At 40.0% G+C, this 13,151-nt stretch overlaps 3 protein-coding genes across 4 annotated transcripts; 2 read left to right on the top strand and 1 right to left on the bottom strand.

Moving 5' to 3' along the window:
• The first annotated feature begins 1,497 nt into the window (after window positions 1–1,497).
• mtrfr (mitochondrial translation release factor in rescue) lies at window positions 1,498–2,468 on the top strand. The gene is made up of 2 exons (XM_080308724.1): window positions 1,498–1,927; window positions 2,023–2,468. The coding sequence occupies exons 1-2, from the start codon at window positions 1,670–1,672 to the stop codon at window positions 2,251–2,253; spliced, it is 489 nt and encodes a 162-aa protein (XP_080164850.1). The 5' UTR covers window positions 1,498–1,669; the 3' UTR covers window positions 2,254–2,468.
• Window positions 2,469–3,796: 1,328 nt separating this feature from the next.
• kmt5ab (lysine methyltransferase 5Ab) lies at window positions 3,797–7,828 on the top strand. The gene is made up of 8 exons (XM_026188748.2): window positions 3,797–3,966; window positions 4,162–4,265; window positions 5,404–5,551; window positions 5,723–5,918; window positions 6,039–6,126; window positions 6,526–6,585; window positions 6,692–6,882; window positions 7,314–7,828. Exons 1-8 carry the CDS (start codon window positions 3,957–3,959, stop codon window positions 7,522–7,524), a joined length of 1,008 nt encoding a protein of 335 aa, XP_026044533.2. The 5' UTR covers window positions 3,797–3,956; the 3' UTR covers window positions 7,525–7,828.
• Window positions 7,829–9,510: 1,682 nt separating this feature from the next.
• Window positions 9,511–12,530, bottom strand: rilpl2 (Rab interacting lysosomal protein-like 2). Of its 2 annotated transcripts, none has more exons than XM_026187699.2 (4): window positions 12,056–12,530; window positions 11,822–11,970; window positions 10,335–10,475; window positions 9,511–9,925 (listed from the first exon to the last, which is right to left on the bottom strand). In XM_026187699.2, the coding sequence occupies exons 1-4, from the start codon at window positions 12,347–12,349 to the stop codon at window positions 9,904–9,906; spliced, it is 606 nt and encodes a 201-aa protein (XP_026043484.1). In that variant the 5' UTR covers window positions 12,350–12,530; the 3' UTR covers window positions 9,511–9,903. The 2 variants fall into 2 exon arrangements, with proteins under 2 accessions (XP_026043484.1, XP_026043483.1); XM_026187698.2 differs by having other exon boundaries at window positions 11,822–11,973.
• Window positions 12,531–13,151: the final 621 nt, after the last annotated feature.

Below are 13,151 nucleotides of genomic sequence, written 5' to 3' on the forward strand. Positions count from 1 at the left end.
AAGTTTCCTGCTTTACTAATTATAGTCATTGTTAAGGGACAAACAGGAAGCATTACATCACAGTCCATTTAACAATCCATTTGGAAAATTGGTTGAAACTGTTTTGCAGTCTTTTTTTTTACTATTTATTGACATTTATTATGTCTTTGTGTTATTACTACAGAAATGACAACCTAATGAATCTCTTTCACAAGTTTTGCCTGGACACTGAGAAGTGAAAGACATAACAACGTGGAAATTTTTAAATGAAGTATATATGTATTGTGTAAAACCAGGAAATCATATCAAAAAGTTACTTTGCATGGTTGTGAACCTATTGACAATCACATCACAATAAAAGCTTTTATTATAGTTCCTGCTGGAACTACAGCAGTATAACATTTTTGACATAACAAACATATACGTGAGCTGTGTAAGCATTTACAGTTGGCACAGCTGCTAAAAAAGCAAAATTATGCAGTCTGTTGTGGAAAAACTAAACACGCCTACTGATTCAGCAGTTTGGAGAACCACCTTTAGCAGCAATAACTTGAAGTACTCATTTTCTGTGTCACTTTATTAGCCTCTCACAATGTTGTGGAGGAATTTCAGGCCACACTTTTTTTACAATGTTGCTTTACCTGCTCCTTAATCTCACTACAGAGCACAGTGTCGTTCATTGAGGAAGGTGACACTCATTTATATACATAGCTCTCTTAAAGTCCCAACACAGCATTTAAATCAGATTCTGGGCTGGTCTTTAACTTTTGTTCTTTAACTATTCTTTGGTAGATTTCCTCTGCTTTGGGTCATTGTCCTGTTACATGACCCAATTTTGGTCAAACTTTGGCTGTCACCTTATGCAATAGTCTTTATATATGCTTGTATTTTCTTTTATTTCACTGCTTTTCTGTTTCGTAGCACTTTTTGGGTTCCAGCTTGGATGTATGCATATTACCCTACCTTGTCGTCCCCCCCCCCCCCCCCCTTTCTTTTCTTTGTGTTTTTCCCCCCATCATATTCAATCAAATCAGCAAAGTTTGTGACTTTTTGGTGAGGGGTAAGGCATGATAAATCTAACCTTCTTTGGACTATAGAAAACAAAATAAAACAAAAGCCCTAACCTTTTTATACATTGAAGTAAAAGTCAGATTTTAGAAAAGTGTATGCCCTGCAGAACCAATCAGAATGTGGGACAGGAGGACAAAGGATAAAAATGCTGTCCAGTCCTGCGTAAAGTGGGACATCCAATCACCCTTGTCCTGCACCACCCTCACACTTGTCTCTCACTCATGACAGTACCAGTTTCTCTCCTGGCGCCCTTTCATGTCCCTTCTCTATATCCACAGAGACACAGTCCAACTCCTTCTGACCTTCTCTGAACTTCTCCATCAACACTATCACAGCTTAAAGTTGAAAAGTAATAATGATAATAATTAGAAAAATAGAGTAATCGCTTATTCAAGTACACCAGTGTGGCTAAGTGATACGTGGTGGCGCTGTAGAGTCAGCATACCCACTATTCAATCCGCGAAGAAAAACACAACGACGGACGTAAAGAAGACAAACCGGAACATAAACAAAGGCTCAGCGTGACTCTGAAAGAGTGAGCCTGTGACACCTGTTGTTTTTTTCTGGATTAGAGAAATGAAAACTGTCTCTCTGTTAGGGTCTGGTGTGTTGTGATGTGATGTCCGTGTTTGTACCGATCACCAGCTTTGTGCGCATGCGGCTCACATGGATAGGCTCTCTGCTGCTTAGACCCCCTCCCACTGGACTCAGGTGTGTGTTGGCAGCCGGTAAAAAGGACCTGATAGACCTTCCTGTCCTGGTCGAGGATGAGCTCGAAGAGCAGTTTGTGAGAGGATCTGGACCTGGAGGACAGGCGACCAACAAAACCAGCAACTGCGTGGTGCTAAAGCACATCCCCACTGGGATCGTGGTGAAGGTGCTTTTTGTTCACCAATAGTTAATCGTGTAATGGTGTCCAGTACATCTGGAATACCTTTGATATTGTTTGTTGTCTTTTAATCTCCTCTCTAGTGCCACCAGACCAGATCTGTGGACATAAATCGAAAACGTGCCCGAGAGATTATGAGGGAGAAACTCGACGTTGCGTACAAAGGAGAGCTCAGTGAAGTTGTGATGAAGAAGAAGGAGTCTGTGCTCAGGAAGCAAGAAAAGAGGAGGAAGGCCAACGAGAACCTGGAGAGAAAGAGACTGTTGAAAGAAGCGCTGGCTGCAGACTCCAAGCCCGGAAATGACACTGTATGAGTGGTGTGTGTGTGTGTGTGTGTGTGTGTGTGTGTGTGTGTGGTCGGTGAGGTCAGAGATACTTGAATGATCCTGCACGTTGTGTCTGTAAAGCCTCAGTCTGAAGAAGTGCTGTCAGCTCTAATAACAAGATTTTATTTGTTTAGCTTCAGACAGGCACAGTATCAGTGTGTCACATAAGGATTAAAATAAAGTTATGTGTGATTGGTTGTTTATTCGTGTGAGTCTAAACTTGAGTTAAATAGGGGGGTCTGCTTCGTTTACCTTTAGATTGAAGTAGGATGGCAAAAATTTTGGAAGCCATGGAGCATTCAGCATATTTGAATTTCACAAGAAAAAGCTTAAAAAGAGACGAGTTGATCTGTGGATGTCTTCATGTTGAAACCTAAAGGTGTCACCAGAACACAGTAATATATAAGTGGACCTATTGCAAATGAACATAAAAAACGTTTGCTTCTATTTATACTGATTATAGGATGCTGAAAAATTGCATTGAAATGAATTACAGTTGCTGGACACTTTAAGTACCTTGCTGCTACCCAGTTAGATCCCTTTTTCCCTCCAGAGCTACCTAAATTCTTTTCACATAGATTCAAGATGGTGTCAGAAACATTCCTCTTTGGTCCATACCGGCATAATAGCATTGCACAGATTTGTAGGCTGAATATCCATGATATAAATGTCCTGTTCAATCGCATCCCAAAGGGGCTCTATTGAATTGAGATCTGGTGACTGTGGAGGCAATTTGAGTACTCAAGCAGTTTAAGATGCTTTTGGCTTTATGACATGGTGTGTTATCCATCAGAAAATGGGTGCTCTGTGGTCATAAAGGGATGATCAGCAGCAATACTCAGTTGGTACCAAGGGGCATAAAGTATGCCAAGGAAATACCATAACAAGTGGTTATTGGAGTTACTGTTACCTTCCTATCAGCTCAAAGCAGTCTGGGCTCCTCTGACTTCTATAATCAAGAAGGCATTTTAACCCAGAGAACTGCTGCTCACTGGATATCTTTACTCATTCAGACCACTATCTGAAAACACTAAAGATGGTTGTGTGGGAAAATCCCAGCGGATCAGCAGTTTTTTTTTTTTTTTTTTACAATACTCAGACCAGTACGTCTGCATAATTTTTAACAGTACCTCTTACATCCTTTTGCCACTAGATGTCAGTAAAAATCTCTTTCTCTACATTAATAGGATGTTTTATTTAGAAAGTTTTATTTAAAAAGCAAATGTGGGTCTGTGCTCAATTCTAGCCATATCTAAGTAAAAATCATGATCTCTAGCTGTAAGTTATTGTCTTTTATTCTTATCTTTGCGATGTTATATTCCGTTAATATTACTTTTATAAGCTCTTTACAGGTAAACAGGCAAAACAGATTGTTTTGTGTTGCTATTAAAATAATTATCATTAACTGTTATTTAATGCCACTGAGAAAAACTTTTGCAAAGAGACCGGTAACACGCAGAGCCGTCAGCTGGGGCCAATCAGAGAGCTGTTTTCAAACCCAAGCCCCTCCCGTCTGTACTTAAGAGCCAATGAGAAGCGGAGTAGTATTTTTAAATCCTCCACGCTCTCTCCGGAGTGATGCGGTCTGATATTTGTCGTTGCAGTGAACTGAGTACAGTAAGGGACCAGAAGACACAGGACTGCATTTAACAGCTCCCACGTCCTCTGTGGATTTTTATTTGTGTACTGACATGGCAAAAGGTAACTGAGACGTGTTGCTGTTTGTGTAGTAGCTGACTGCTAAATGCTAGTTAGCGCAAAAAAAGGGACTAGGTTTGTTAAAATACACGTGGCTGTTTACAAATAAAACTCAGCGGTAGTGTTTTTTTTTGTCGTATATGTCAATGAATTGTTAGATAGAAGAGCTCAAATTTATTCATGTCTATGTTTATGCAGGGAAGAAAAATGTGCTGAGAGTCGACAAAAAGCCAGAGAACCCTGCTGAAGATACAGTAACCTCACTGACGGAGACAAAGGAAAACAAGCCAGCAAATAACAAGGTAACAAGGCTCTCCTCAGCTTATGCATCTCCAAAGCAGGAAGCTCACATTTTCTGGTAAACCAATTAGTGTTACTCTTGCAAGGGGTAAATCCTCCGCTTCATGCTGTGAACTAGGGGTTTCAAAAATAAGGGCCCGGAGACCAGAAGCTGCCCGGCAGATATTCCAGTACGGCCCAACTGGACAGGTTGAAAGAAGACCTACATTTTGGACTTTTAACTTTAATGTTATAGGTTTTACAGCTTTAGCTTTACTGATAAACACCTCCCTTCTGAGTATTCATGCTACACCAAAGTAACTAGGTTGATAGTTACAAAATATCTAATCAAAGTGGGCTTAATCTAGCTAGTGGATGTAAAATAAGTATGAGATTCCCTCTAGGTCCTTCTTGTCCTTACTCAGAGTCCAGCCACAGTGGACACCTGGTTTCAGTACAGCTATTTGTATGTTATAACTTACTCCTTCTCTGTGTCTGAGTGAATGACCAACAGTAGTACAAGGATTCACTGACCATGTTAATGAATTCTTGTGAGAGAAACTCCGCTTGACACACAAGTAGAGAGGGAGAAAAACTTGAACATTTAATTTGAGCAATTTGAAATTTAGGCCTGTGGCTTGCAAATGGCAGAAAAATATTAATGCCTCATCTTTTTTACAGTTTGCGCACTGTATGGGTCAGGAATGTATGCTCCTAATTTACTTTAGATTGCTGCATCCACATTCCTGTACTTGATTTAAACTGGATATTTGAATCGGTTAAATTGTGAGCAGATTTTCCTGCAAGTCCTGTCAGAAAATCTCAGTTTAGTGTTCCCTTTTATATATGTTATAAAGTATTGAATGAGTGAGAAACAGCTGATTATGGACAGAGTCTTTGTTAGAGTTGCCAGACCAAGCCGTGCAGTTTTTGCAATTTGTTCATGGTTTGTTTTTTTTTGGACTCGGCTGGATTAAAGCGATGGATAAAATCTGTTTTCTGTTCTCAAAGGTGCTGGAAAGCACAGTGCTAAGTGTGCAACATGTCTCTAGATTTAGACAAGTTCCTGAACAGTGATGAAATGCTACACTTTGTTTATTGCATCAGATCACTCTCATACAGCTTTCTCTTTATGACCCATGTTTATAATGATTTTTGTAGGGTTGTAAAGGTAACGTGCAGACAGTTCTCCCAAGTCTACGGACTCCAAGCAAGCCCAGGTCCCCTCTGAGTGACAGTTCAAGCACGCTCATTCAGGAAGGAAATGATTCGGATTCAACTAAACCAGATATGCCAAAACTGAAAAAAGGTAAATTCTTAAATTAAGCACTTACTCTGTTATTTCACTGTTGTCCTTTTAGTTGCTGTTTCATCAGCATTCATGTGAGCTACACAACTTTCCAGGCTACTAGTAGTAGTAGCGCTCACTGACCCGTTCTTCTTAAATATTTGTGGTGTTTTTGTTTCTTCTGTGTTTAAGGCTCATCCAATAAAATGAAAGCTGAGGTATCCAAAGTCCAGAAGGCTGAAATGGCTTGTCATAGTGATGAAACAAGAGAAAAGGCCTCTGAGCAACCAAGCTCCACCTCGCATACTGACGTCAGGTCTGCAACAGATGGCAGTGTCCCAAAATCCAAGTCTCGGGGCAGAAATGGACACAAGCTGGGAGCAAAAAAGTGGGTACATGTCACCAACGTGCCAGTCTCATTAAAAACACAGAGGGGGTGGGCACGGACTCTTTCACACTCACTTGCACAAGCATAATGACTTATTACTCTGATGTCTCTTGTTTTCAGGATGGAGAGTAAAGCTCTTCAAAACAGAAAGGTCACTGACTACTTTCCCATCAGGCGCAGTAACAGAAAAACAAATGCAGAGTTAAAGGTCTGTATTGACTAATACTTTTCCAGATTTCTGAAAGGACTTCAAAATTTTTTGGTTGGGTTTTTCTTTTTTTTTTTTTTTTTTTCTTTTTGAAAGCCACTAAATGCTGATCTATGACTCATTAAAGCATAGAGGCACCTAACTCGAGGGATGAACCATGAGTTGTGTCTACACAGTTGGCAAAGAAACAGTTAAATAACACATAATTTATTAGTTTCTTTTAGTTTATTAGTTTCTTTCACTGAAGCCTCATTGGAAATGGTCTCTGTGGAGTGGCTGTCGAGCCATTCTTAAGGGAGGGGGCGAAACTATTAAAACAAAAATGTATATAAAGTTGTCTTGATGTTCTCTTTAATAAAAAAAAAAAACTAAACTAAATGATCGAATCACTGTTAACAGAGTGAACAACACAAGCACCTCGATGACCTGATAAAGAATGACATTGAAGAAGGAATGGAGGTAATGTTTACATTTGTGCCACTACAAAACTCTGCATGCAGACATGATCCCTGAATGCTGGTTAAGCAACATTTGCTAATCCAGTGTACATTTTCACTGTGAACAGGTCAAAAACATAGATGGCAAGGGGAGAGGGGTATTTGCTGTGAGTGGTTTCAAAAGGGGAGATTTTGTCGTGGAGTATCACGGAGACCTGCTGGACCTGGCTGAAGCTAAAATCAGAGAGGCCCAGTACGCTGAGGATCCTCAAACAGGCTGTTACATGTACTACTTCCAGTATCAATCCAAAACTTACTGGTAAGTCCAAATGGCATTGCTCTGCAAGAGGTCTCACACCCGTGCACACAAACCTTCAAAGTATGTGAGATTAATCTTTAATCATCAGTTTATTCAGTGTTGGCATCTCACCATAGACCTGTATATATTCACCCTATGACTTTTTTTTTTTTTTCCTCCAAATACTTTCTGTGTCATTTTTGTCTCCCTGGAAATCGAAATTCTAGTTGTACATAGGTTTTGTTTTGTTTTTTTTAGAATCATAAAAGCATGTGTTCTTTAGGATGAGTAATTATTTCTTTAATACAAAAAGCACTGTTATAAAACTTTATTCTAGCTGACATTTTATTATGCGAAAGACATCTCCTAGAATTAAAAACAAAAGTTTAATAGCTGTGATTTTAGTATGGACACCTGTCTTGTGTTGTGACAGTCATGTCTGTGTATCACAGTGTTGATGCCACAAAGGAAACGAGTCGGCTTGGTAGGCTGATCAACCACTGTAAAACTGGAAACTGCCAGACGAGGCTTCACCCCATCGATGGAACGCCTCACCTGATCTTGGTCGCCTCCAGAGACATCAATGCAGGCGAGGAGCTGCTTTACGATTATGGCGATCGGAGTAAAGCCTCAATCCTTGCTCACCCATGGCTCAAACACTGAGACCTTGACTTTTTTTTTTTTTTTTCCGTTAATATATGAATTTGTCCCGTCTGCTGTCCAGTTTCTTTATGGAAAAAGATGTGATACTTGAAATGTTTTATTTTGTATAGATGCTCAAACTTCAGCTGGTGAAGTATATTTTTTATCAGGATTTTATATCTTTATGAAATGTAGCAGTCATTTTCTTTGAGAAGCAGGTTTGCACTGTGAACGGGGTTTCCTTTAGTAATTGTCATTCTAGCTTTTGTAAATTATTACATGTGCTGTAAATTGAGGAATAAAGCGGTCTTCATTCCTGCCGTGACATGATTGGTGGTGCATTCGATAACTAAATAAGGGACACATCTACTATCCTCCAGGTGGGACAAGACTATATCGTGCATCGGGGGTTTCAAACATAAGGCCAGGAGCCTGAATTGGCCTGGCGAAGACTCCAATGTGACCCATGGGATGGCTTTTTCAAACATTGTGAATTGTTTTTTCTTTTTAAACTATATTTTCACAGGTTTTACAGCCTGGGCCATTCACAGCACACCAAAGTAATTAAATTATAGATTTTTATTTTTATTTATTTTTATAAACACATTTACTTCTTTCAATTTAAGCCCAAAGAGTCATGTTGGCAGATTTCTTTCACTTACTACAGCAGTGTTTCTTCTCCATGAGACCTTCTGTTGAAATTGCAAAGTGACGGTACATTATGAATTGTTCTGTTATAGCCCAGCCACTACTGTGATTACAGTGATGATATTTAACATTTAGAGCCACTTAATTATGGGCTGGTTCCCATATGCAACACATGTCATTCTTGCTTCATTCATACAATGAACACATTGGAGAACAACTCCGCTGAGTCCAGTCTCTAGCCATGCAGTCTAAAGTGCCATTGGTGACCTGTTCCACCTCCTGCGCTACTGTCACCTCAAAATTAAACTCACAACATGATGCAGTGTGGTGCATTTTTATATAAAATCTTAAATGGTAAAAGGCTAAAAGTGTAATTACTCTGTCATCTTTTATAACTTAAAACAACATGAATACAAATAACTCTTTCACCTAATACCTGTATAATAAACACTACATCTGTGCCTCTTCCCTCCTTTTTAATCGCCTAATTCCTACATTTATTTTAGCAATTGAAACATCCGTCAACATAGCGTACTGAAATTGATGTCCAGGTCAGAGGCAGGAGGACGTAGGAGAGGAGGGCACAAAGAAATAAAAGCCCATGTAGAGGGGCTTGTATCCAGAAATGGTCTCCAGCAGATACTGAACTCTAAATACTATGTTGCATGGTCCCTCCATGTTATATGTCCACAAATTCTTTAGTGCAGTTAGGAGATAAAAGCAAAATTTGCTACAAAATGTCTTTAAAACGTACCTGACGAGGCTTTAAGAGTGAAAGTAGGAATATTTCCACACATGCAGCTAGCACTTGAGATTGGGTTAAACAAGTGTGTAGTGTTAAAGCCATTTATCAGTGAGGCTAATTGGGGGGGAAAAAAGGGTTCATTTGTTAGAGAGCAAAAAAATGGGACCCTGCAGCAATGAAAAAGGTCATGTGGTTCGAAGGGTGCAGATTTACTCCGTTCCAGAGTGATGGGCATCTTAGGATAAGAAGAGAGGGGATGATGTGATGTAGCAGTCAAGCCTACAGTACGAGCCTGTGGGAGCAGTGTTACGATGTGGTGGTTGGTGACTAATCTAAATATAGTGACCAGGTTTTTCCATCATTGCATGAACTGAACTGTCAACAAAGCTAAAGACAGTTCAGTGAAATATGAGAGTGGGTTACCTTTTTGTCCCGCCTACCCTTCTTCACACAAAACAGAAGTCAACGAGAGGACTTCAGCAAGAACAAAGCCTTGTAATCTGCTGATTAAAGCCTGTAAATCTATGCTGTAATTTGTGTATTAGCAATATTTTTGGCATCTGGCTAAAATATGATAAAACAAAAGCTTTTTAAATATTCAACTTGAGACAAAACACAAGTACAATCAAATTTATTATTAGATTTTGATTGGGTATTTCACCTTCATTAACAAGATAGAGATGAGTGATGGGAATGTGCCTACATAAAGACCTTATCGTGGCTCATTAAAAAACAAGAAAAAAAAAAAAGCTGATGTTCAAGTTTATAAATAATTATAAACTTGAACATCTAACATGATCATCACTTGTTAAATAATACTTTCCAGTTTCCTTTCCATATCTTATTTTTACAGAATTAAAAGATGTCTACTCTAAAAACATCTTAGGTTAAAAATAATGCTTATTAAAACTGACAAATACTTCTTAAAAAGTACAAAAGGAGTTTAATTGTGCCGACAAATCCTGTTTGTCTCCTACATGGTCAGTTCTCCGTGAAAGCTTTTCTTCTCATTTTCGCCTGAATGAAAACCTACAAACAGAAAGGTCAGAGTTAGCTGAAGGAGCGCTGGTGAACATGGAGCACGCAAACAACGCTGCATCACGGGAGGCTGTGATTACTGACGGAAGCATTTTGGCAGAGGCGTACTCTCTCTCTGCGTCTCGTTCACTGCTCAGACAAACATCCTGAGCGTCAGCATGAATTCACCCAGTCACAAGTATATCATTAGGAGACAGGAGACGGGCTGTGAGAACAATCTCCCTGCTAGCTTATTACAGCATCATGTGGTTGCTGCTCAGAATTCTTCTGAATCCTTTCCATTTGAGGTGCACGGCTTAAAACAAGGCCTACTTTTACTTCCTTTTTTCCGCTTTCTTTATATTATTTTTAGTCATCTGTAAATACTTTTGTTGGTAAACCGAGCCAGCTTGTTACTCACAGTTTGCCTATGGTCGTCTTCTCTTCTTTCGTGTCGTTTATCATGGCTGGTCTGTGCTCTGTAGCTGCAGGTGTCTCCACCTGCCATGGTGGAGATGGAGACACCTCCACCATGGCTGGTTCAGCTTGTGGCAGGATCCCACTGCAGGAGAACGGGGATATTTATGATCACTAAGAGTATTTTATAAGACAGGCTAATATTTCATTTTATGAGACATGATCAATCTTGCTGCTTTAAAATGACAACAAATTAAAAAAAACATGATGTGATTGACAATGAAATGTGAGGCTTCTATAATATGCATATATCCTTTTGCATTCATTGGCTAGTTGTGGTTCTTATATTTGTGCACTCAGTGTTATAATTACATAGTCACATTCACTCATTGGCACTTTATTAGGTACACCTGTTCAACTGCTTTTTAACAAAAATATCTAATCAGCCAATCACATGGCAGCAGCACAATAGATTCATGCACGTAGACCTGGTCAAGAGGAGGTGCTGAACTTTAAACCAAACATCAGAATAGAAATGAAAGGTGGTTTAAGTGACTTTGAAAGTAACATGGGGGTCAAACTAGACATGCTAGTCTGAGTATGTCATAAACTGCTGATCTGCTGGGATTTTCCCACGTGACCATCTCTATGGTTTACAGAGGCTAGCCTTATAAAGACCAGCTCAGATCAGAAACTGAGGCTCAAATTCACACGGTCGCACCAAAATTAGACAATAGAAGATTAAAAAAAATGGTGCCTGGTCTGAGGAATCTCGAGTTCTACTGCAATGGCAGGGTCAGAATTTGCCATAAAACAAGATGAAAACACAGCTCAATTCGCCTTGTTTGAATGGTTCAGGCATGTGGTGGTGGTCATGGTATACTGATGCAGAGGATATTTTCTTGACACACTTTGGGCTTCTTTGTACCAACTGAGCATCGTAGAAACCATCTACCTGATCTTTATAACTACTGTGTACTCATCCTCAGATGGCCGCTTCCATAACAGGCCGTGTCACAAAGCTCAGAGCATGACAGTGAGTTCAGCTCAAATGGCAACCACAGTCACCAAATCTAACAGCCTCTAACAGCCCACAAGTCTGCAGCAATGGTGTGATGCTGTCATGTCAACATCAAAATCTGAGGAATGTTTCCAGCTCCTTGCTGAATCTGTGCCACAATGAATTAAAGGTTTGAAGGCAAAAGGTGGTCCAACCTACTAGCAAGTTGTACCTAATAGAGTGGCTGATCATTTTATGCATTTCCCCATGGACTCAGCGTAATTCTAGTTGAAACTGATATGAGATTCAAGCCAGTCTGACATAGCATTATACAGCAGCCCATCAATAAATCCTCTTACAAGCGCACAGTCTTCAGGTGTATTGACACTGAGCAGGTGCATTAGCTACATGTTTCTGATATAAATAAAGATTTATCATTATTTTATGTACTCTTAGAAGCCAGAGTGAACTTTACATTTCACACCGGTTACCTCTTGTACAGCTGAAGCTCCTCCTGGGCCACCATGAGCTGAGCCTTCAGCTGGTTCCTCTCTTGCAGCACCTCCTTCAGCTCCTGCATAGTGAATCGGGGTCTGTTAGGGTCTGTCAGGTCCACCACCAGCTGGTTCGGTCCCGAAGTCTGCTGTGATTAAAAAAACAAAAAGCCATATTTAAAGGTCTACTTCTATCTGACAAGAGCCTGAACTATAGAGTGTCAAACTCACCGCGCCAGGCCTGGAGGAGCCCTCCTTGATGATCCTATCCAGTTCGCTCTTGAGGTTGTCCCGCTCCATTTTCAGCTCCTCCAGAGACAAGTTGTACTTGTTGACCAAAGTCTCAAACATTTCCAACACACGGACTATCCTAAACTGTAGGTCTGACACTTCTTCGCCAGTGCTGCTGATTTTTAACAGATCTCTTCCGATTACGTACGAGATATCATACACATCTTCCACAGTGAGCTCGAAAGCGTCCTTCTCGAAAGCCCGAGCTGGTGACGATTCCTCACCAAACTCCATGACTCAGCGGGACGGCCGAAATAAACTCGACTTTTTTTCCCCCGGATGCCACTCATAAGTCCTTAAACCCCACTCTTTCTCACTCTTTCTCGACTTCGGCTCGTACAGAGCGAAGGTGGCTAACTTTGGAGAAGCAGCACTTCCCCCATCACTCACGCACCAATGGCGTGACTCGTCGGACAGCAGAGGAGGGCAAAGTATCCTAGCGACAGGTGAGTACAAAGATCGTGTACAAATCAAGAGCGCTCACTCGGCTCTGGCTATCCGCCAGATCACAGATCGTCGGTTTGTAAGGAAAATAAAGCAGTTTGTGAGTGAGACATCACTCTTCATATAGTCTCTCTGAACTTCTCTCAATCAAATCAGTTGAGAAAACACGTGATTTCATGTATTTTGTTTTAGTGGCTCTGGTTAGCTGACTAACTACAGTAAAACAAAAGGTTTGGGAGAAAAATATCCTAAATCTTTAAGATTGAAATTTGATGACTTTTCCGAAAATGACACAAAATAAACAAAAAATATTTTCATACATTTTATACTGTTGTTCAGTACAAGTTTTTGTACATTAAGGCTGTTCCGGATAAAATTTAACCCACATCTGTGCTCCAGTGGGTCATATCTGGGAAAATAGTTGTTTCAGGAATTCAGAAACTGTACATCTCCGATCTTTGTGTACTTTTTGTGGGGTAGCTTAATCTAGCATATAAACTGAATAAAAATATCATGGTATTGTGTAATTCAACTGTATGTCTTTCAGAAATCTTTAGCAATTTGAAGTTTTATTTATGTGTGCTCAATTATG

The sequence above is a fragment of the Astatotilapia calliptera genome, chromosome 12 (assembly GCF_964374335.1).
Source record: "Astatotilapia calliptera chromosome 12, fAstCal68.1, whole genome shotgun sequence".
NCBI classification, from domain to species: Eukaryota; Metazoa; Chordata; class Actinopteri; order Cichliformes; family Cichlidae; genus Astatotilapia; species Astatotilapia calliptera.

Coding starts and splice junctions, on each gene's coding strand:
- kmt5ab (XM_026188748.2), top strand. Junction 4,266..5,403: donor ACAAGCCAGCAAATAACAAG/GTAACAAGGCTC, acceptor TGATTTTTGTAG/GGTTGTAAAGGTAACGTGCA. Junction 5,919..6,038: donor CACAAGCTGGGAGCAAAAAA/GTGGGTACATGT, acceptor TCTTGTTTTCAG/GATGGAGAGTAAAGCTCTTC.
- mtrfr (XM_080308724.1), top strand. CDS start 1,670: ATGTCCGTGTTTGTACCGATCACCAGCTTTGTGCGCATGCGGCTCACA. Junction 1,928..2,022: donor CCACTGGGATCGTGGTGAAG/GTGCTTTTTGTT, acceptor TCTCCTCTCTAG/TGCCACCAGACCAGATCTGT.
- rilpl2 (XM_026187698.2), bottom strand. CDS start 12,349: ATGGAGTTTGGTGAGGAATCGTCACCAGCTCGGGCTTTCGAGAAGGAC. Junction 10,476..11,821: donor GAGCTTCAGCTGTACAAGAG/GTAACCGGTGTG, acceptor GTTCTCCTGCAG/TGGGATCCTGCCACAAGCTG. Junction 9,926..10,334: donor AAGACGACCATAGGCAAACT/GTGAGTAACAAG, acceptor TTCTGTTTGTAG/GTTTTCATTCAGGCGAAAAT.